This window comes from Lepus europaeus, chromosome 13, assembly GCF_033115175.1.
Source record: "Lepus europaeus isolate LE1 chromosome 13, mLepTim1.pri, whole genome shotgun sequence".
NCBI lineage: Eukaryota > Metazoa > Chordata > Mammalia > Lagomorpha > Leporidae > Lepus > Lepus europaeus.
This window is the reverse complement of record NC_084839.1, coordinates 51,839,738-51,864,306: the sequence shown is the minus strand read 5'-3', so window position 1 is coordinate 51,864,306 and position 24,569 is coordinate 51,839,738. Positions and strand designations below refer to the sequence as shown.

The 24,569-nt window shown below is 41.2% G+C and overlaps 1 protein-coding gene across 6 annotated transcripts in view; it reads left to right on the top strand.

The window, feature by feature from the left end:
• The first annotated feature begins 1,656 nt into the window (after positions 1–1,656).
• The window catches only part of PPP4R3B (protein phosphatase 4 regulatory subunit 3B), a 66,864-nt gene continuing 43,951 nt past the window's right edge, over positions 1,657–24,569 (top strand). For 3 of the 6 annotated variants that reach the window (XM_062209468.1, XM_062209465.1, XM_062209469.1), the window contains exons 1-4: positions 1,657–2,016; positions 3,270–3,325; positions 13,332–13,430; positions 23,296–23,919. In XM_062209468.1, coding sequence (XP_062065452.1) covers positions 1,875–2,016; positions 3,270–3,325; positions 13,332–13,430; positions 23,296–23,919 — 921 coding nt within the window. In that variant the 5' untranslated portion in view covers positions 1,657–1,874. The remainder of the gene's footprint in view (positions 2,017–3,269; positions 3,326–13,331; positions 13,431–23,295; positions 23,920–24,569) is intronic. The other 3 variants (XM_062209467.1, XM_062209464.1, XM_062209466.1) reach the window with 2 other exon arrangements.

The following is a 24,569-nucleotide window of genomic DNA, read 5'->3' as shown; positions in this document are numbered from 1 at the left end:
CTTCCAACCACTGAGTCATTCCCCAAATGCCTGCAACAGCCAGGGCTAGGCTTGGCAGAAGCCAGGAGCAGGAAACTCATTCGGTTCTATGTGGGTGGCAAGGACCCAGTGTGAGCCACCATCTGCTGCCTCCCTCATAGGGTTCACATTAGCAGGAAGCTGGATCTGAAGCAGAGCAGCAGGGCCTGCAACCAGGCCCTCAGGCATCCCAAGCAGCCACTAATTAAGGCTATGCCAAACGATCTCCTCAAAATAGATTTTGTCCACATCTATCAGAAATTACTGAGCTACGCTGTTCCGTATAATGGCCTAATTCAAATACATATTCTGAGGCCCCCTGTAAGTTTAAAAACATCAAGTTATTGACATTTTAGGTAGGCGCCTGCTCTGTATAATATAGTCATTGCCCCATGTTTTAGTACAGTCAAGGGTGTCCACGTGTAAGTGACCTAATCAAAAACATAAGCACGTTTTGACAAGCCCATTGCTAAGCCATGACTACAACTCCCAAGATGCACCGCAGAGTCAACGTGCAGACCTCGTGGGGTTTTCACTTTTCAGGCTACAGGGCTGTGAAAAAGCCGAAAAAGCTGAGAGACTGGATTAAAAACCAAACCAGGGGGCTCTACCTAGAACAATCAGACACGCTGCTCCGGCCCAGTGCGTGCCTACGTGGATGGCCAGAGCGTTCCTCTGGCGCTTATTCAGTGCACTAAACCTCCCAGGGGAGAACGCAGCAAACGCCCGCCAGGCAAACTCTCCTCAAGGCTCTTAGCTGTCGGGAAGGGAACTCCCCGCCACTCCCCTAAACTTACCCGCAGACTCCTTATCCGAGGTTACGAACGCGGGAAGGGCACTGTATTTTCATGAGGCTGTACACACTATGCTTTCCAATTGCCAGCTTATTAAGAGCCTCACGGTAAGACGCTTTGGCGGGAAATAGGAAGCTGCCTGGAGATTTCAGTGTCCAGTACTTATGGACAGACGCTTAACTCTTAAGACTCCACAACGAGTATTCGTGACTGTCAGCTCGGCTGAAAGGATTCTGCGTTCCTTTCTCTCCACACACGTTATTTTTCGCTTTCACAGGCTGACAGGGTGAGCGTCCGAAGTGCAAGCACTTTTTTTTTTTTTTTTTTTGCTCAGGCAGGGTTAGTCTTGTTCAAGGTTGCGTACTTCCCAGGTTTGCGCCCAGAGCTCGGTCCGCAGGGAGCGAGACCTCGTCACACCCAGCGAGTGTGCATCAAGCAGACGAACTCCGAGCCGTGACTCGGGTCCCGCAGCCTTCCACAGAAAGGAGTCTGGCGCACGAACGGTGACGGGAGCTCGCGAGAGCCGCCCGCCCAGCTGAGATCCCAGGCCAGGAGGCGGGGCCGGGAAAAGAGGAAGTGCCACTCAGGCCCTCCCACCTCAGGCGCGTACCCTCCTCGCGAGAACGCCAGGCATCCCGGCTCCAGAAGCGCGTGTGGAAGCCGAGCTGCAGTGTCTTGGACTTGTCGGCCGCCGTAGCCCCTGCTAGGGCAGCCCGTGCGAGTCTGCTGGAAGAGGAAGAGAAAGGCAGAGAGTCGGGTTACAAGATGGCGGATCTGTAGTAGTTACCGCGGCGCCAGGAGAGCGAGCGAGCTCTGGGGGGTAGAAGGGAGGGGAGGGGGTGTGCTCGGGGGTGAGGTGAGAGGTACCGGGGGCTCCGGGCGGAGGAGTCTCGGTGGCTCTCGTCATCCCTGTTCGTATCTCTACCTTTGGAGCCATGGTGTACTCGGGCCTCTCCGGAGCCGCCGCCGCCGCCGCCACCGCCGCTAGCGTCTCTCACGAGTGAGGGAGTAGACGAGGAGTGCGAGCAGGCGGCGGCCGGAGCGGTGGGGGTAGCGGCCACCATGTCGGATACGCGGCGGCGAGTGAAGGTGTATACTCTGAACGAAGACCGGCAGTGGGACGACCGAGGCACTGGGCACGTCTCCTCCACGTACGTGGAGGAGCTCAAAGGGATGTCGCTGCTGGTTCGGGCAGAGTCCGACGGTAAGGGTATTGGGTCGGTAGAAGAGGGGGCCATCCCTTGGGCCGGGGACAGTGTGGGGTTTAGGCCCTGGAACGGGTTGCCCTTACCACCGCTCGTGGCAGCGCGTTGGTTTTAAGCCTGCTTCTGTGTGGTAAAAACAAACTACTTTGTCCGGATTTACCCTCCGACGCCGATCTCTTCCTCCGCCTCCCATCCCTATTAAGGATTTGACCCTTTCCTCTCCAATCCCTCCTCTTTTGGTGAGATTTAGAGTGAGAGCAGGAAGTGGTGAAAAACTAGATAGATTTCGCTGTAGCTAGATGCCATGCCTTGTTTATTTTCTTATCCATTATATGTATAACACAAAAGGTTTAGTGAAACTTATTATTTTTTCTTAAGCTGGATTTTACCAACGAACCCCAGTTGCTCTAGTCGGCAGGTACTGAGGAAAACCAAAAGGCACCTTTCCCTGGGATTGTTGCAGACTGTTGCCACGATACGTGCACGCACAAGTACACCTTTAGTCCGGGATTCCTCTAGGCTTCCTTTGTAGAGGGTGCTGTGAAAAAGCGTATGGCTTACAACCTAAACAAGTTAGGGCACCAGAGCAGCTCATAAACTCATCCTCGTTGATTTATTGTACCAGTCATGTGAATTATATATGCAGATCCATAATGAAGACGTTTTTTACAGGGTAATCTGAATGTCTGACTTGAGCAGCTGATACAAGAAAAACAGTCTGAGTCTGTAATAGACATATTTTGTACTCTGGCTCTTTCTCTTTTATTTTAAATAGTCTCAGACATTTCTACAGAGAATATTCTGTTTTTAGGGTTAGGAAAAGTATAAATGCAACACTGTAATTTCTAGCCCAAGTACTTAGAATCCTTTCAGAGTCCTTTATAATTTATTTGTTAAAACTGAAAATGGAATAAAACAACTTTTGTTAAAGAATGGCTTTAAGAAGTTGTTTACACCTTAAAATTTGTGTTGCAATAAAACTTTTTCAGTAGTCATCCAGTCTGCTCATCTTCTTGGTATGAATATTGTTGTTAGATGGATGGTGGTTTTTTTTTTTTTTCTTTATTGTTAGGGATAGGTTGAAATACTCTAAATCATATGAAGCATATATCTGGAGAGAATACGTGAGTTAGAATTTATTTTGTTACTTCAGTTGTCTGGTTGAAGAGACATGAGAGTTTTTGTTTTTAATGTGTATTATTTTTATTCAGGATTTCATAAGTTGAGATGTATGTAATTTTTTATCTTTCAGGATCACTACTCTTGGAATCAAAGATAAATCCAAACACTGCATATCAGAAACAACAGGCAAGTAGTTGTTTATCTTTAATTTGAAAGACTTCATCTGTGATCAAGGAAGTATTAATCTAAGACGGGAAACTTTCCTGACAAGAAAAAACATGTTTGGTAAACACAGTTACAGACCTTGTATATTTCCCTTGCAGGTTAAAAGGTTCAGACTGAAAAGTTTTTGTATTGTCAGTCATTTATTGACATCTTTCAATTAGCCATTGTTGGTTTCTATTAGAATATGATGTACTTGTCAGTTTTATTTAAGTACAGGGTAGCCAGGTCTCTTCTGTGTCTTGTACAGTAAACCTTTTATTATGAATCACATTAAAGGAAATGACATAAAAGAAAATCAAAAGAAATGTGCTGTAAAGCAAAAAAAATGTTTGTAGTATGAAATTAGGTTTTTTGACTCAAAGGTAGAGTTTTTGAAGCATTTAAATTCTATTCTCGAATTGTATATTTTTACAGTAATCAGTGGTTATTTCATGAATGTGTACATTGCCAATTATGTGACATTTTCTGTTAATATTTATTGTCGTATGTGGGGAAGAAAATCTGTTTTGTGTTTTAGGTGTGCCTGATTACTTAGTCTGAAAATGGTAGCAGTGATTCAACCTTTATTCTGTGAATGTTTTCATTTCATTTTTATTATGAAATATGTGATTTTAGTAGTACATAGAGTAATATAATGGGTGTCTGTAACCACCAGATTTAACAATGTAAACATTACAATGTATTTGTTTCAGATCTTTTTGTAATGTTGAACTGTGGATAGAGTAAAGCCCCTTGTGTCATCCCATTCTGTCCATTCTCCATTCTTCATATAGTTAACTGCTATTTGAAGTTGATGTGTATTCTTTCTGTACATGCTTTTATACCCTTTCTGTATGTATGTATCCATAGGTAATATGCAGTCTTTTGTGTTTTTAAACTTTACACAGTTGATACCACACTCTTCCTGTAATCAACTTAATTTTTCACTTTTTTTAAGTATAGATCTAGTTTACAAAAAACACTGTATTTTGCTGTATTATTTACATCTGATAAATATTTGCATTATTTCCAGTTTTCTGTGTATGTGTGTCTATGTAAAGTCAATACAGCAGAAATTTTTGGAGGAAAAAGAAATTAATGTAGGATCATATTAACAGCATTAATGCCTACTTTCTTAAATGTCTGTGAGAATTTGGATGCTCAGAAATGCTTTGTAGATGGGGAAATAAAACTGTCTACTGAACAGCTTGTTAATTGTAAAAATCTTAAATTTGAACAATTGTGTATACAATACATCCTTAATCATATTTTAAAATATTTAAAAATTTTCAGTATTCAACTAATAGCTTTTTTCTCTGGTTAGAAGTTTTTGTATGTCTTTTTCTTGTGGAGAATCAAAAATGTGCTTGATTGAACACCTGAAGACTTTTCCTATAGACATTTTAATGTAGACATATAAGTAAATTTTGTGTCCTTACATTTAACTTTACCAAATAACCATTTTTAATTTGTTTTTAGTTTACTTACATATGATGAAATACTAATATTTTGGCATGTCTCCCCATCTGCATGTATATAATTATCAAGCACCTTAAAAAAAGATTTATTTTTTTTTTAAAGATTTATTTTATTTATTTGAAAGAGTTACAGCCAGAGGTAGAGACAGAGAGAGGGGTCTTCCATCCGCTGGTTCACTCCCCAGATGGCGGCAATGGCCAGAGCTGCACTGATCGAATCCAGGAGCCAGGAGCTTCTTCCATGTCTCCCATGTGTGTGCAGGGGCCCAATGACTTGGCCCATCTTCTACTGTTTTCCCAGGCCATAGAAGAGAGCTGGATTGCAAGAGGAACAGCCAGGACTAGGACCGGTGCCCATATGGGATGCCGGCGCTTCAGGCCAGGGCTTTAACCTGCTGCGCCACAGTGCTAGCCCCTCATTTATTTATTTTATTTAAAAGGGGGAGTTACAGAGATGGTGAGATTGATTGATCCTCTGTCCTCTGGTTTACTCCCCAAATGGCCATAACTGCCAGGACTGAGTCAACCCAAAGCCAGGAGCCTGGAACTCGGTCGGTGTTTCCCATGTGGGTAGAGAGGCCCAAGGATTTGGGCCAACTTACACAACTTTCCTAGGTACATTAGCAGGAAGGTGGACTAGAAATGAATCAACTGGCACCCTTACAAGATGCCAGAGTTGTAGGTGGTAGATGAATCTGCTGCACCACAATGCTGGTGCCAGGAATTTTTTTCTTAAATATTACTAAGTTGTAGCAGTTACCTACAAATTTAGCTATAATATGGATTCTCAGGTTACGTGTAAGATCCTTTTGCTGTTATTACTATTGGAAGGATCATATTATGGCAGAGATTGTGTATAAATCTAGTATAAGTTAAGAATACTCAGTAGTTCTGTGAATAGAAATTTGGGGACATAGTTTCATGCATAATGTTACTGTGCTGGAAAATTATTAGATAAGTAACAGCATATTAGAAGAGAAAATGCCTTTTTTCAAATTATGCTATTTTGAAATGGTTTCTGTCATACTGCAGACAGTATATTAGACATTTTTCATTTTTTAAATTGAAGTACTTTTACTAAATAATAAAGGTTTGTTAAAAAAAAACTGGAATGAAAAGAATACAGAAAAGTTTTATGCATTTATAAGAATGGAAAACCTGTGTGCCTGGGATCACATGTTTTATTTTCTTTGTTTTTGTTTAAATTGAGCACAGAGTTGAGAGAACCAATCGGGATAAGTTAAATTTTAGTTTTTTTGTAATAGTTTTTCTTATTTTCACCAAAATTTTATCAGTTTGTGCTTTTTAACAGCTTTAAGATAAGTTGAAGTAAGTTAAATTGAATGTCAAGTGACTATCAAGGTTATCATTGATTCACATCTTTGTGTGACACTGCAGAAGTTAATGGGAAAGAGAAGATGTATTTACTTGATAAACTTGTTAAGTATTTAAACAAATAAATTGGAAATAGAAGAGAATGTTTATACAACATCAATAAAGTACCTGATATATGTGTCAAAATTTTAAGTTATTTAAAATAAACCTCACTGGTCTTGACAATCAAAAATGAAAAGCAGTCACAGGGACATAATACTTACTGTGTTTGATATGATCATGTGCTAATGAGGTTAGGGAGGAACTATAGGGAGGTTTTCCTTTCAGTTTTATTAGGAGACAAGATACAACAGATGAAACAATTACAGAATTATAAGATAACTGATAACGTATATTAACGAAGTATATTAATTTAATCTTCATTTAAAGCATTACACAGATGACACAACTAAGGTGCAGAAAGGTTCAGAATCTTAGTTGAGAATACCATATACCAACACAGAATCCTTTATATAAAAAGCAAACTTGTACCCCACAGATCTGAGCAGTAAAAATTAGAGGAGAGGTTAATACAAACTTGAATCATTAGGAAAAACTTAACTCTTTATAGTGATGTTTGCAGAAGGAACTATGAATGCTTGCTACAAAAGGTATTAAGCCTGTTTGAAGCAGAGGTTTCTTAATTGAGAGCTGTTTACTAAATAAAAGGGAGTCATTATAGGTTTTTGAATAGTTGCCTAAAATGTTGAAAGTGATATTGTGGCACTGCCATGAATAATAAATTGGGCAGAGGGGAGAGTATTGTGAAAGTCCTTTTGGGTAGCAAGATCTTTTGTAGTAATTCAGATTAAAAGAAAGGAAGAAACTCTGTGGTAAATGGACTTGAAAAGAAGGAACAGAGCCCTAGTATATTTTGAGTCTGAGGCTAAGAAAATGATGATTCTCTTCAGAAACTAGGGAGCTGAGCAGGTTTACTTTAATCATTTGGTTTGAGGTTTGTTTATTAGAATAAAAAATGATTAAAACTCTCTAGTGAAGCCTCTTTCCCACCCCAGACTCTGTATACTTTTCCCTGCTGGAGGCCACCCATATTACCAGTTGCTTTTATACCTTTCTAGAGGTGTGCATATATAAAGAAATATGTGTATAATTACATATGCATCCTCCCTTTTATTGACTTCCAGGATAGCATACCATATACTGTTTTGTACCTTGCTTCCTGACCCTTCCTTCCCCCCAACTATTTAGGCTTTGAATTAATGGTAAAATCAATGGAAAGGACTTACAATCTGAGACTAGAGGTCAGGTAAGAATTTGGGGTAGAAATTTCTAACTTAAGAATCATCAAATGAAATTTTTTTTTTTTTTTTGACAGGCAGAGTGGACAGTGAGAGAGAGAGAGACAGAGAGAAAGGTCTTCCTTTTCCGTTGGTTCACCCCCCAGTGGCCTCTCCGCTGGAGTGCTGCGGCCCGCGCACTGCGCTGATCCGAAGCCAGGAGCCAGGTGCTTCCTCCTGGTCTCCCATGTGGGTGCAGGGCCCAAGCACTTGGGCCATCCTCCACTGCACTCCCGGGCCACAGCAGAGAGCTGGACTGGAAGAGGGGCAACCGGGACAGAATCCGGCGCCCCAACCGTTACTAGAACCCGGTGTGCCGGCACTGCAAGCAGAGGATTAGCCTAGTGAGCCACGGTGCCGGCCTTTAGCTTTGGTTTTTAAAGTGCACTTGGGATCTTTTTGAAGAGTTTTTAAGGTGATCCAAAAAAACTTTATAATATAAATCTGCGGAATGGAGACAATAAGAGAAAGGCTGGTTGAAAAATTGCTGCATAGCCCAATCAAAGATAATGTTGAGGTGATTAGAGTGATGGAGTTGGAAATAGGTGGGTGGATAAATTGAAAGTAGTAGTGATACGGCATGCTGATGGATTAGGTGTTGATAATCAGAAAGAAGAAGGATATGGCTGTTTGATATTCTGCAAGATTAAGGTTGAGAATATTCTAGGTTTTAGTTTGAAGAACCTTACTGAGATGAAGGTAGAAATGAAAATATCATATATTATTGTATCCATCTCTTATTTGGCTAAATTGAGAATATTGGAAGTTCAACCCGAGAGCTGTTGTGGGGAATGGACTAATGAATTTATGAGCTGTCAACAGCACAGTGCTACATTTAAATGCCAGCACTCAGAATGTGGCTCAGGTGCAAGAGTAGAGAAAATGAACAGGTAATTTGGGAAGACTGAAGCACAGTGGTAGGTGGAGGGGTGTCCTAAATGGTGATTTGGAGCCAGACCAAGGAGGAATCTTTGGGAATTAAGTGGGGAGAGGTCTTTCCTATTTGGAGATCTAGACGGATGTTTAGATAAGCATAGTGTTATAGGAGAGAATTTTGCAAAACATGTTATTAGAAAGCAATTCTTTTAGAATTGATGTACATTTCATATGTGGTATAGGAGCAGGAATGTGACTTTAGACGTGGACTGTCTTGAGTTCCTGAGTTCTGTTTATTTCTAGCTATGTGATTTTGAGCAAATGTTCTCTGAACCTTATCTTTAAAATGAAGGTACGCTACCTTTCTAGTGATAATTTTGTTAAGATATGAAAACGCCTTAGCGCAGTACCTGGTGCATAATAAGCTCAATATGAGAACCGTATTCATAATAATCATAATCCTGATGTGGGCAGGATTTTCCCCTTTTCTGATGAAGATCAAAGAGGGTAAATAATTTGTTGAAGGTGCAAAATTAGATTATGGTGGAGTTGTGTGCTTTTCAAGTCCTAATTCAGGGCTATCAAAATATATCCTAGGTTTTAGAAAGATACTACTACACTTTGTAAGCACTGTCATGTCTGTTTTGGACTTTACATTGTACCTTACTGTGTTTTAAGACATCTCAGCCTTTTAGGTTAGAGAAAGGACCAGCTAGAGGATTAAATACTACATTGTTTGGTTAATCTTACTCATTTTCAAACTTATAAATTGGTTTTGAATATATAAATTGAATTTTATAAGTATACCGATATTTCAGTTTGTTTCAGTATATGTTCCTTTTGGAAAACTACAGTTGTTTGTACTGAATTTTGTCATACTATTTAAGGGCAAAGATAGTCTGACAAGAGGTAGTTTGTCATATTTCATGACTGAATGGATTGTTATGGGGGAAAACTGAAGCAATCTATTGATTTATTGGCCCCCTAAGGTGTATCACAGAAGCTTTTGTGAATATGATTAAAAAAAAACTGGAGACCCTGTCTCCAAACTTGTTATGCACCAAGTTTTAAGTATATTTTAAAAATATCATTTAGGTCCTGGATCAAGAATATATGATTAAATCATATTTGGCTCTGGGATATGTTTGTTTTGTTGCTGGTGGAATTTCTAAAAAATTTATTCATTTCCTCAAAATTTAAAAGAGGCAGAGAGATCTTCCATCTGCTGGTTTACTCCTTAAATGCCTGCAGGAACTGGCATTGAATCAGGCCACAGCCAGAGCTGGAACTCAATCCTCGTCTTTCATGTCAGTAGCAGGGACCAAAGTATACATTAGTCATCATCTGCTACCTCCTAGGATGCATTTTAGAAGAAAGCTGGTTCAGCTCTCTGCTGTGGCCCGGGAGGGCAGTGGAGGATGGCCCAAGTGCTTGGGCACCTGCACCCGCGTCGGAGATCAGGAAGAAGTACCTGGCTCCTGGCTTCGGATCGGCGCAGCGCCGGATGTAGCAGCCATTTGAGGGGTGAACCAATGGAAGGAAGACCTTTCTCTCTGTCTCCCTCTTTCACTGTCAAACTCAATCTGTCAAATCAATTAAAAAAAAAAAAAAAAAAGCTGGTTCAAAAGTAGAGTATCAGGGACTCAAATCATACACTCTGATAAGGGATGCAGACATTCCCAAGCAGTGATTAACTGCTGTGCCAAATGACTACCCTTGGAACATGTTTTTAATATGTAGGATTGAAAACAGCTATTTTTTGTAATAAAGCTACATGTAACAACTTAATTTGGTAAAGGCTGAATTGTCAAAGGTTTTTCAGCCCATGACTTACCCTGTTTTGGACTTCTTGTCATTTTAAGGGACCTGATCAAATGCAGCTTTTTCTTTTCTCCCTGCAAGCTTATTTAAAGTCTGATTTCCATAGGGACATGTTGGTGATTAAATGTTTCAATTAATAGAGGAAAACTCCAGTTTTAAATTTAAATAGAAGCATTAATAGTGTCACTAAAAAGGTGAGTCCCACGAATGAGCAAATAGTTTTGATGACACATTCTTATACCCTTTGAACCAACTAGAGATTACAGTTAGGTCATTTCTCAAATTTGACTTAGGAAAAGAATTGCCTGGAGACCTGGTTAAAAATAAGCATTCTTGAGCCTCATTCCTACCTGTCCCCAGGGGAGAGGCTTAGGAATCTGTTGTTGCTGTTGTTGTTTTTGTGTGTGTGTGTGTGTGTGTTTTGACAGGCAGAGTGGACAGTGAGACAGACAGAGAGAAAGGTCTTCCTTTTTGCCTTTGGTTCACCCTCTAATGGCCGCCCCGGCCAGCTCATCTTGCTGATCCGATGCCAGGAGCCAGGTGCTTCTCCTGGTCTCTCATGCGGGGGTGCAGGGTCCAAGCACTTGGGCCATCCTCCACTGCACTCCTGGGCCATAGCAGAGAGCTAGCCTGGAAGAGGGGTAACCGGGACAGAATCCGGCACCCCGACCCAGACTAGAACCCAGTGTGCTGGCGCTGCAGGCAGAGGATTAGCCTATTGAGCTGCAGCGCCGGCCAGGAATCTGTATTTTTAACCATTCCTCAAGGGTAGTCCTGTTATCATTGCAAAGCATCTCTAAATACAAATTCTATTTAGTTTCTCAGATTTTGACCACATATAGAAAAAGAACTTGGGTTACAAATGGGAAGGTAAGAATAACAGAAAATGATGATGAAAAATGGGAGGGAGGGACTCATAACTTTCAATAAAGGTTTCAGTGCTTACCGAGCCTTCTCAGAAAGTAAGACTCAAAATGGAGAAGACCTTGGATGCCTGGATAAAGGCTTTGGATTGTTAATGATCTCCAAAATGGAATGCATAGTATGAAGCATTGGAGTTTGAGAAGAAACCTTTGTATATGTTTTTCCAAAAGAAGATAATTGAATTTTGTTATTATTTAATAAAAAGGTGATAAGGAGTCAAAAATAAACTTGATAGTCCATGAGCAGAGTAATATTCCCATGAACAATGTTCCCTACTCTTGTGAATTATAGCTCCTTTGTACAGATAAGTGTTTGCAGATATTTCTGATTTAAACTGTTTTAACCCCCTTTTTTCTTTTTTTTAAGATTTATTTATTTATTTGAAAGTCAGTTACACAGAGAGAGGAGAGGCAGAGAGAGAGAGAGAGAGAGGTCGTCCATCCGATGGTTCACTCCCCAATTGGCCGCGACAGCCAGAGCTGTGCCGAACTGGAGCCAGGAGCGTCTTCTGGGTCTCCCACTTGGGTGCAGGGGCCCAAGGACTTGGGCCATCTTCCACTGCTTTCCCAGGCCATAGCAGAGAGCTAGATCAGAAGTGGAGCAGTCGGGTCTCGAAACCAGCGTCCAGTCCATATGGAATGCCAGCACTTCAGACCAGGGCATTAACCGCTGGGCCACAGCGTCAGCCCCACGCTATTGTTCAATAATAGAAGTACAAATGAAAAGATAAGGGTCTGACACACTCCTAGTGTAAGCTGACCGTGTGCCAAAGCAGAAACTGATATAAGGTCTGATAAGAAATTGCCATTTCCCCAATTGAGAGTTGTTAAAAGGATAAAAACAACCAGGACTAAGAACCAGACTCTCTGATATTAAATACGTTTGTTTCTACTGTCATTTCTAGGTATCTTATGCTGTAAGTGTATATTGAGTTTTAAAATGCTAACTAACAAGATTTAAGAGCTAACAGGAACAGACTTCTAGCCTAGTGGTTAAGACTTCCACATCCCCCATCCGAGTGGCTGGGTCTAGCTCCTGACTCCAGCTTCCTGCCATTGCATACCCTGGCAGGCAGCAGTGAAGGCTCAAATAATTGGGTTCCTACCACCCACAAATGAGACCCTGCATAAAGGTTCTTAGTAAAATTGTCTTTGTAGGAAGGGTCTCACTCAGTTTTTTAAAGGTTTAAGAAATGTCTTCTGCAATTGATGGGAACAGCTGAAGCATTTTAAACCCAAAAAGGACCTGATAAAATTTTAGAATGATAGCAATAGTGACAAATTACTTTTTCATGAAAAGTAGCCAGGAAGAAGGTAGAACCTAGCTTTCCAACTGTTCTTATCTGATTACATAGACAATATGAATATTAATCTAAGGCCCTGGATGAATTAAAGGATATTTTTAATTTACTTGCTAAAGCTGAAAAGTGATAAGATGTTTTCATTGTCAAGACTTTGTTAATCTAGGGCTTAGTCATAGTTGTTTATTTCATAATATCAGGTCATAATATTTTAAAGTGCTGATCAGATGAATAAGTAATTAATGTATCTTGTATAAGGACTTCAGAAAGTTCGTGGAAATGCATCTTATATAAAAACTGCAATGATTTCAAAATTTTCTTGTACCTAAATAAATTTTAATTCTGTTTTTATGTGAACTTTTTGAAGTGCCCTTATAGATTGTATTCTTGGGAGAGTGTAAACTCAATTCATGGTTTTTTTGGTTTTTTTTTTTAATCAAAATTTTAGTCATAAAATTATCGTTCTGTATCTGAAACAGTTGTTTTATGTAATACATAGAGATTACAGTGTTTAAATTTGTGTGTGTTTTAATTTAAATCAAACCTTAGCTTCAAATACAGAGGTTGATAACTTTTCTAAAAGCATACGTAACCTTCTGATAGGGATATAAATTGAAGACATTCTAGGAGAGCACTTCCCTGAATGTTGGCTTTATTTTTCTACAGCCTTAAGCCACTGGTTTGTTTGCCACTGGTGGTACTTGTTTAGTACCAAAGCTACTATTTCATTGCTAATATATTGCTAAAGTTTCAGAGAGTAACAAAGTGTACTTCTATAATGTTATTTGAATGTTAATTTTATGTATCAGAAGACATTTGCCATTGCTATTGCTATTTCCAGTCCTCTTGATTTTTATTTCTACTTTTAGATTCCTATTTTCTATTGTGATGATATACTTATCTTTATTTTTAAACAGGATACATTAATTGTTTGGTCAGAAGCTGAGAACTATGATCTGGCTCTAAGTTTTCAGGAAAAAGCTGGCTGTGATGAGATCTGGGAAAAAATTTGTCAGGTAAGGGTTTTTAAAATAATATTTAACTTTAGTTTGTATGAACTCTTGAGTTTTTTTTTTCCCTCTGAAGATGTGTTTTAGAATGTGAAAAGATAATGTCTTAGTGTGAGACTTTAATAATCTAACCTGGAAGTGTTTTACGTTCTACAACAAATTATTTTACTTAATGTTTAAAAAGCAAGCAACAATTTTGTTTTTCTACTTTACATTTTGATTGTATTCATCTTTAATACCCTAAAGAAAAGCAAAGTCCTTAAACAAACTGAAAGAAAATTAAATGATTATATTCAGGCTTCCAGAAAAATATTTAGTCATGTGTTTGTCTAACACTTATGAGTACTGTGTGCCAGGTACCAGTGACCAAAAGTAATCATGATTTCAGCTCACATGGAGCTAATTGTATAGCAGGATATGTGTAGTATAGCTCATAGTATAGCAAGATAACTCTCAGGTAACTAATTTTTTTAATGTACTTTATTTCAGAGCATTTTTAGATTTACAGAAAATGTGAATTTACACATACCTGCCTCCCTGACAATCCCTACCCCCAACTATATGAAGTGCTCTAAGAATATCTTAAATCAATATGAAACAACAAGAACGTATTGCATTTGCTAGTTAAAGCTTTTTACCTCCCTAGGCTCTTAACTGTGGCAGTTGTGAATTGTATATTTAAACTAATAGTGACATTGCTTTTTTTTTTTTTAACTATCATTTGTGAAAAATAGATCACTGTTTCTGTGATTGCCTAGTGTAATATTTTTATTAGAGTGAATTTTTTCTTTTTCTTATTGTTTCACTTATGTTTTTTCCATTAGTGATTCTTACTATTAAAAGTTAGTCTTATGAATCTGACCAAGTATTTTCCCACCTTGGTCCTTCCAGTAGCAGTGCTACACAGCATAATAAATTGGCTCAAGAAAGTGTAGCATGAACCTTTGATTGTCTGTAAGGCTCATTTGAATGTGATCCTGGATCACTAAACTTTTCTTAACTGCAAGTAAGCAGTTTATTTCTTTTTTGCCCTGTGTCTTACCATGTATGAGGTATTGCTAGATCACCATTAGTATACATTATTAAATAGCAGAATTCCCACTTATAAACATTGGAAAACACCAGTAAATATGATTTTGCATATTTCATGCACTACACATGGGCTAAAAATCCAAATGATGATGATGGGTAAGAGACCCCCTAATTTTTTCTGTTTTTTTTAATCCCTATGGATTCTTCAAGGATTGAAATTAAAATTTTTATATGTGAAGTTCTCTAGAAAATGAGATTTAAGACATAAAAATGACCTCAGTCTTAGTCTTAGCCATAGTTTACTCATAATGTTACACCATGTCACGGTGTAGTCTATTTCATCATATTGTATGGCAGTATATATCCCTGAGAAATGTCATTCATCAAAGTTTACAGGCTTCTATTTGACCTGAGAACAGGTGTGCTCCTTGGAAATACAGCTTCACTCTTCCAGACATCCAGTGTAAATTACCTAATAGATAATATCATCTCTTGCTGTGAGCCTTTCTTGAAGCACCATTGTTAACATTGGATTTCCTTCATTGTATTACCAAGTTACTCATTCCTTTTCTGTTTCTCCTCTCCTTCTGCACATTGGCCACTGTTTGTTTTCATCTTTTATTTGAAAGGCAGAGAGAGAGAGTCAGATCTTCCCTTGCTGGTTCACTCCCCAGATGCCTGCATCTGCCTTAGGTTGGAGCCCTGAACTCAATACAGGTCACTCACATGGGAAGCAGGGACTTAAATACTTGACCATCACCTGCTTCCCCTCACCCCAGAGTGCATATTAGCAGCAACCTGGAAATGGAAGCACAGCTGGGACCCATCCCAGACATTCGGACATGAGATACAAGTATCCCAAGCAAGCATAGTCTTAATGACTGCTCCAAATGCCCAGGTTTTTATATAAACTTTGACCTTTGAAGGGATGTTTGGTTTGGTCACTCTGATGGTCCAGCAAGGTAATATTCTGCATGGAATTCTGCAGAACCATATTATTACATTTTACTTTCTAGTTCTGGTAGGTCAATACTGATCACCTCACTTCTCCTCCTGATTTTTGTTTTTGAAAGGTGGAAACAGAGCCCCCACGTGCTGGGCTGGTATAGGGACCTGGGAGCTGGGGACACAATCCAAGTGTCACACTTGGGTGGCAGGGACTGTATTAGCAGGAAGCTAGTCAGGAGCTGAAAATTGAACCCAGGCACTCTGATGTAGGACAGAAACAAAAGACTCAGGCATCCCAAAAGAGAAAATCAGAAATTCTTTGTGGATAGCACTATATACTGACTATATAGATATTGAATCAATGTGGGATTAATGGATCAGTTCAGTGAAATTTCAGCTTAGCAGAGGATCCAAGAGATTTATGAGGATTAATACCAGATCACACAGAAATAAACATTCTATAACCAAGGAAATACTCCTGGAGCTGTTCTTTTATATTTTTAAATATTTTATATTTTTAAAGATTTATTTATTTATTTATTTATTTATTTATTTATTTATTTATTTATTTATAAGAGTGAAAGATGAAGTGATCTTCCGTCTGCTGCTTCACTTTTCAAATGGCCTTACCAGCCAGGGCTGGGCAAGGCTGAAGCCAGAATCCTGGAATTCCATCCAGGTCTCCCATGTGGATGTCAGGAGCCCAAGCACTTGGGCCATCTTTGGCTGTTTACCCAGGTGCATTAGCAGACTCTAACTGGTGACTATATGAAATGCCAGCATTGCAGGAGGCAGCTTAACTTACTGCAGCACAATGCTGGTCCCATTCTTTTATTCTTAAACACAGTGCAAGCTATATTCATTTGAAGTGAAGTGTAAGTTCACTTACTTTTTCTTTATAAACTCAACTTCTTGTGACTGGCATCGTGACGTAGCCAGTAAATCCAGTGCTTGCAATGCCAACATCCCATGTGGACACCAGTTCATATCCCGGCTGTTCTACTTCTGATCTAGCTCCCTGCTAATGGCCTGGGAAAAGCGTGGAAGATGACCCAATGCCTAGGCCCCTGTCACCCACATGGGAAACCCATACAGCTCCTGATTCCTTGTTTTGAATTGACCAAGCTGTGGCCATTGCTGCCATTTGGAGAGTGAACTAGCAGATGGAAGAGATCTCTGTTTCTCCCTCCCTCCCCCTGTAACGGACTCTAAGTAAATAAATCTTTTTTATTTAAAAAAAAAAAAAAAAAGCTCTTTCCTCCTACCTTATATTCCACTTCCTTTTGATATTCTGGATTTAATTATTACTCTTACATCAAATCTCTTATCTTCTGCTGTGTACTTTTTCCTGAGTAGTAAGACCGCAGATTTAGTTGCTAGCTGGATTTTCATACATCTCAAATTTAATAACACTATTCTCTCAGAACCATTGCTCCTTTTTGTTAAAGAAGTCACATCCTAGCCGGCGCCGCAGTTCAATAGGCTAATCCTCCGCCTAGTGGCGCCGGCACACCGGGTTCTAGTCCTGGTCGGGGCACCGATCCTGTCCCGGTTGCCCCTCTTCCAGGCCAGCTCTCTGCTGTGGCCAGGGAGTGCAGTGGAGGATGGCCCAAGTCCTTGGGCCCCTGCACCCCATGGGAGACCAGGAGAAGCACCTGGCTCCTGACTTCGGATCAGCGCGGTGCGCCGGCCGCAGCGCACCAGCCGCGGCGGCCATTGGAGGGTGAACCAACGGCAAAAGGAAGACCTTTCTCTGTCCTTCTCTCTCAATGTCCACTATGCCTGTCAAAAAAAAAAAGAAGTCACATCCTTGGGGCCAGCGCCGTGGCCCAGCGGATTAACACCCTGGCCTGAAGCGCCAGCATCCCATATGGGCACCGGTTCGAGACATGGCTGCTTCTCTTCTGATCCAGCTCTCTGTTGTGGCCTGGGGAAGCAGTAGAAGATGGCCCAAGTCCTTGGGCCCCTGCACTCATGTGAGAGATCTGGAGGAAACTCCTGGCTCCTGGCTCCTGGTTTTGGATTGGCACAGCTCCGGCATTTGCAGCCAACTGGGGAGTGAACCATCGGATGGAAGACCTCTCTCTCTTTGCCTCTCCTCTCTGTGTAACTCTGACTTTCAAATAAATTTAAAAAAAAAAAAAAAAAAAGTCACATCCTCCTAATGACAAGTTTAGTGCTATAGTATCATTTATGATTCCTCCTCTTTGGAGCTTCCCCTCATCTGCCCCATTGTCTTAACTGTCCCATCATCACTTTCCAAATTCAATTGTACATGAAGACTTAACAGTCATGTCCTAATATGTTTGTGTTCTCAAATTTATCCTACACAGCTGGTGCCAGATTAACTTTCTGAAGAACAGTTTTGTGCATTCATGCTCCTGCACTCAGTGTTTTAGCTCACTTTCTATAATCTGACATTAGCCTATATTTCCAGCTTTGCTGTTTGCCCTGTGTGTGTTACATATTCCCATGTCTGCCTCTTTGCTGTTCATTTTCAGCTTTGAGTACCTTTTTCTCCTATCTGAATTTTACTCATCTCTGAAAGTCCACTTAGATCTCAAATGCCACTACTTTTATGATTCCTTTCCTGTCTCACCTCACCCTCCCCATCCCCAAATCCCCAAGAGCTGAAAGGAAATTCTTCTGAATTCTCTTGGCATTTAAAAAATTTTTTTTTTAGCTGATACAGAGTCACAGACAGAGAGGGGGAGAGAAAGAAAGGTCAACTGTCCGCTGGCTTACTCCCCAAATGGTCGTAATGGCTGGAGCTGGGCTGATCCGAAGCCAAGAGCCAGGAGCTTCTTACCAGTCTCCCACGTATGTGCAGAGGCCTAAGCACTTGGGCCATCTTATACTGCTTTCCCTGTCGCATTAGCAGGGAGTTGGATTGGAAGAGGAGCACTGGGACACATACCAGCACCCATATGACAGCATTGCAGGCGGAGACTTAGCCTACTATGCCACAATGCCAGCTCCTTCCCTTGGCATTGTATCTAAACTTTTCTTATGATCTTGTTTCTTACACTTTTTTATACATGGTGTGTGTCAGTTTTTCTTTTTTTTTTTTTATTTATTTTTTTTATTTTTGACAGGCAGAGTGGACAGTGAGAGAGAGAGAGAGACAGAGAGAAAGGTCTTCCTTTGCCGTTGGTTCACCCTCTAATGGCCGCCGCGGTAGCGCACTGCGGCCGGCGCACCGCGCTGTTCCGATGACAGGAGCCAGGTGCTTATCCTGGTCTCCCATGGGGTGCAGAGCCCAAACACTTGGGCCATCCTCCACTGCACTCCCTGGCCACAGCAGAGAGCTGGCCTGGAAGAGGGGCAACCGGGACAGGATCGGTGCCCCGACTGGGACTAGAACCCGGTGTGCCGGCGCCGCAAGGCGGAGGATTAGCCTAGTGAGCCACGGCGCCGGCCTGTCAGTTTTTCTAAGCCCAGCTTCTCTGTTGAGAACTCAGAATTAAAAAGTATTCTCATCCCTGCAGAAAAAGAGTATGTCATGCATCATTTTATGCAGCTTCTTTTTCTAAGTTGTTAGGTATTTTTTTCATGTGTTGCTTTGACAGGTGAGGAATGTTGTGGAACTTTTCTACTCAGGATATTGGGATGTTTTGAGGTGGAGTTGAGTGAAGATAAACTTACAAACAGCAAAGTTCTAAGTGCTTTTTGTTGTTGAATAGGTTTATGTTGAGCAGTCTGAATCATAAAACAGCTCTCTATTCATTATATTATGATTTTTATCTACATTTTTTATCTAATAAAGTTGCATGCTTTATAACATATGTTAAATGAATATCAAATTTTAAAAGAAGTTGACTTTATAAGGAGCAGGCATTTTGGTGCATTAGATTAAGCCTCAGCTTGGGATGCCCACATCCCATATCAGAGTGCTGTATCCAACATTGCTATCCCAGTTCCAGTCCCTGCCACTCCACTATTTAAAAATATATATATAGGCTGGCGCCGCGGCTCACTTGGCTAATCCTCCGCCTGCGGCGCCGCCACCCCGGGTTCTAGTCCCAGTTGGGGCCTGGATTCTGTCCTGGTTGCCCCTCTTCCAGTCCAGCTCTCTGCTGTGGCCCGGGAAGGCAGTGGAGGATGGCCCAAGTGCTTGGGCCCTGCACCTGCATGGGAGACCAGGAGGAAGCACCTGGCTCCTGGCTTCGGATCGGCGCAGTGCGCCGGCCGTAGCAGCCATTTGGGGGGTAAACCAATGGAAGGAAGACCTTTCTCTCTGTCTGTCTCTCTCTCACTGTCTAACTCTGCCTGTCAAAAAAAAAAAGAAAGAAAAAAAAAAAAGAAATATATATATATATATTTACTTGAAAGGCAGAGTTACACAGAGAGTGGGAGAGAGGGGTCTTCCATCTGCTGATTCACTCCCCAAATGTGTGAAACAGCCAAAGCTAGGCCAATCGGAAGCCAGGAGTTTCCTCTGGGTCTCTCATGTGGGTGCAGGGGCCCAAGCACTTGGGCCATCCTCTGCTACTTTCCCAAGCACATTAACAGGGAGCTGGATTGGAAGTGGGGCAGCTGGGACTCGAACCATGCCCATATGGGATGCCTGCAGCACAGGCAGCAGCTTAACCCACTACGCCACAGGGGCTGGCCCCTCCACTTCGGAGCTTCTGACCTAGCTTCCTGCTAATGTGCCTGGGATGGCAGCAGGTGATAGCCCACATGTTTAGGTTGCTGCCACCCACATGAGAGTCCCAGGTGGAGTTCTGATCTCCTAGCTGCATCCTGGACCAAATGTTGAAGGCATTTGGGGAGTAAACCAGAAGATGGAGGATCTCTTTCTCTCCTTCATTCTCTCTGTTACTCTGCATTTCAAGTAAATCTTTAAAAAGTAAACAAAATAGACTTTACATTTCAGTAGTTTTAGGATCATAGTGAAAGCAAATATTTTTCGGCCGGCGCCGCGGCTCACTAGGCTAATCCTCCGCCTTACAGCACCGGCACACCAGGTTCTAGTCCCGGTTGGGTGCCGGATTCTGTCCCGGTTGTCCCTCTTCCAGCCCAGCTCTCTGCTGTGGCCAGGGAGTGCAGTGGAGGATGGCCCAAGTGCTTGGGCCCTGCACCCCATGAGAGACCAGGATAAGCACCTGGCTCCTGCCATCGGATCAGTGCGGTGCGCCGGCCGCAGCACTCCAGTGGAGAGGCCACTGGGGGGTGAACCAACGGCAAAGGAAGACCTTTCTCTCTGTCTCTCTCTCTCTCTCACTGTCCACTCTGCCTGTCAAAAAATTTAAAAAAAAAGAAAGCAAATATTTTTCTAGAAGTAAGTTGCAAAAATAATTTGAGAAAATTAAGTTTTCTCATATACAAAAAGGAGTTTTTAGTTTGATGTAAAACTCAGTATTGTCCTTGTCAAGTGAATGCAATGATGTGATAGGTTGCTTAGAGTCATACTTAGAAGACAACACTGTGGCTTAGCAGGTAAAGCTACCACCTGCGGTGCTGGCATCCCATATGGATGCTGGTTTGAGTCCTGGCTGCTCCACTTCCAATCCAGCTCCCTGTTAATGCACCTGGGAAAGTAGCAGAAGATGGGCCTCTGCACCCACATGGGAGGCTCAAATGAAACTCCTTACTTAAGCCTGACCCAGTCTGGACCATTGTAACCATTTGGGGAATGAACCAGAAAATGGAAGATTCTCTCTCTCTCTCTCTCTGCCTCTGCCTCTCCTTCTCTGTAGCTCTGACTTTCAAATAAATAAATCTTTTTTTTTTAAAAAAAGTCATATTTATGGATTGGCATTGTGGCACAACTAGATAAGCACCAGCTTGTGATGCCAACATCCCATAGCAGAGTTCCAGTTCCAAATCCATCTACTTTGGTTCCAATCCAGCTTCCTGCTGATATACTTGGCAAGCCAAGAGAAGATGGCCGGGGGCCAGTGCTGTCACACAGCAGGTTAAGCCACCATCTACAATGCCAGCGTCCATATGGGATCTGCTTCAGGTCCTGGCTGCTCTGCTTCCAATCCAGCTTCCTGCTAATGTACACAGGAAAGTAGTGGAGGATGGCCCAGATCCTTGGGCCGCTACATCCACATGGGAGACCCAGAGAAGGTTTTTGGCTCCTGGATTGGCATTGGCCCAGCTCCAGCCATTGCAGCCACTTGGGGAGTAAACTACTGGATGGAAGATCTCTCTGTCCTTTTTCTCTCTCTCTGGCTTTCAAATAAATTTTTAAAAAGAGAGATGTAAGATGGCCCAACTGTTAGCCCCTGTCACCCTTGTGAGAGACCAGGGTGGAGTTCCTGATGCCTGGCTTTGGCCTGGCCCAGATCCATCTATTATGGCCATTTGCAGAATGAACCAGTGGATAAAAGGTCTCCCTCTCTTTTCCTTTCTCTGTTGCTCAAATAAATAAAAAAAAAATCATACTGATTTTGATGGCAAACAGTATAGTTACCTGCTGCAAAATTAAGTTACTAGGCAACTACTCATTATTACATAATTTAACATCGTAACACTATATCAGCTGAAATACTCAGAGTATCAGGGATCAAAGTTAATGTATGGTTTGGAATATTTGTAGGTGAAATGATCTGTAGTCAGTTACTTAGACTGAAATAACTGACTTCTCAACATGTGTTTTTCCCCATCAGACTTCACTTTTTTTTTTTTTTTTTTTTTAAAGATTTGAGAGTTAGTGTTACAGAGAGGGAGAGACAGAAAGGTCTTCCATCCACTGATTCACTCCTTAAATGGCCACAACGACTGGAGCTGAGCTCACCTGAAGCTAGGAGCCAGGAGCTTCTTCCACACGGGTACAGAGACTCATGCGCTTGGGCTGTCTGCTGCCACTTTCCCAGGCCCTAGCAGAGAGCTCGGTTAAAAGAGGAGTAGGCAAAACTCAAACCGGTGCCCACAGGGGATACTGATGCCACAGGTGGAGACTTAGCTCACTATGCCGCAGCAAAGTCCCTAGACTACACTTTTTAAAAATTTTTATCAATATAAAGAGAATAGATTTTATGTATTTCATAGATAAAATTATAAGAAGATGTCCGGGGCTGGCGCTGTGGTGTAGCGGGTAAAGCCACCACCTGCTGGTTCAAGACCCGGCTGCTCCATTTTTGATCTAGCTCTTCTGCTATGTCCTGGGAAAGCAGTACAAGATGGCCCAAGTCCTTGGGCCCCTGCATAAGCAGGGGAGGACTGGAGAAAGCTCCTGGCTCCTGGCTTTAGTTCTGCATGGCTCTAGCCGTTGCAGCTAATTGGGGAGTGAAACAGTGGATGGAAGACCTCTCTCTCTCTGCCTCTCCTCCTTTCTCTGCTGCACCGATCTGAAGGAGCCAGGAGCTTCTTCCAGGTTTCCCATGTGGGTGCAGGGGCCCAAGGACTTGTGCCATCTTCTACTGCTATCCCAGGCCATAGCAGAGAGCTGGATCAGAAGATGAGCAGCCAGGACTAGAACCGGCGCCCATATGGGATGCCAGCACTTCAGTCCAGGGCTTTAACCCGCTGCACCACAGCACTGGCCCCGAGTTTCATTCTTAAATATTGTGGGTTTTTTTTGTGTGTTCCAAATTAACTAACACATATCAGAGAAAACATTCGTTTTTTTGGCCTGGCTTATTTCACTAAACATAGTGTTCTCCAGTTGCATTCATTTTGTTGCAAAAGACAGGATTTCATTTTTTATGACTGCGTAGTAGTTCATTTTATATATATACCACATTTTCTTTATCCAGTCATCAGTTAATGGACGACAGCTAGGTTGAGTCCATATTTTATCTACTGTGAGACTTAGCAATGACTGGTATTTTTTTTTTGTATGGTGTTTTTACTTAAATTCAGTGGTCAGTGGTTTGATTTCCAAAGATTTTTAATTCTTTCGTATATTAAGATAACAGCTGTACTTGGATATTTTTAGGTTCAAGGTAAGGACCCATCAGTGGAAGTCACACAAGACCTCATTGATGAATCAGAAGAAGAACGATTTGAAGAAATGCCTGAAACTAGTCATCTTATTGACCTACCCACTTGTGAACTCAATAAACTTGAAGAGATTGCTGACTTAGTTACCTCAGTTCTCTCCTCACCTATTCGTAGGGAAAAGCTGGCTTTGGCCTTGGAAAATGAAGGCTATATTAAAAAACTACTACAGCTGTTCCAAGCATGTGAGAACCTAGAAAACACTGAAGGTTTACACCATCTGTATGAAATTATTAGAGGAATCTTATTCCTAAATAAAGCAACTCTTTTTGAGGTAATGTTTTCTGATGAGTGTATCATGGATGTCGTGGGATGCCTTGAATATGACCCTGCTTTGGCTCAGCCAAAAAGACATAGAGAATTCTTGACCAAGACTGCAAAATTTAAGGAAGTGATACCAATAACAGACTCTGAACTAAGGCAAAAAATACATCAGACTTACAGGGTACAGTACATTCAGGACATCATTTTGCCTACGCCATCTGTTTTTGAAGAGAATTTTCTTTCTACTCTTACGTCTTTTATTTTCTTCAACAAAGTTGAGATAGTCAGCATGTTGCAGGTGAGTAAACATATTATTCACAATTCTATTTTCAAATAATTTAGTTTTCTTAATGCCTTTTTTGGGTAAAATTTCTTTAAACTTGAAAATATGCCTTTATTATGAAGGCAGATAATTTTCTAATGCAGCCTTTTATATCTGTATTTTAGAATACAGCTGTTTTATCTGAAATTTTTGTACTTTTTATAATTAAATTCGCATATACATAGCAAAATGCACCATTTTAATCACTTTTAAAAGTTAAAATTAAGGCTGCAGCAATCACAGCCTTCATTTCTATAACTTACTCATCATCTCAAAAATCCTTATCCCATAAACAGTAACTTCCCTTGTCCCTTCCCTCTAGCTATTGGTAACCTCCATTCTCCATTTCTGTGCTTTTGTCTACTGTAGATACCAGTGATATAGCTATTTTTATTCCATTTTGAAAGACACAGTTGTTATTGGGGTATATCTGAGTATGTGCACTTAAAGCTTTCCAAATACTCAAGTGTGTGACCAGGATTGATAAGTACTCAGTAATTTTCAGAAAATGATAGTTTATTTACTATGTGTTCATTTTGTTCTATCTCCTTGAGTTGTAGAATTTTATATCATGTATATATTGTTCTGACTTATTACCCAATGATATAGTAAGCTTGCTTTCAAAG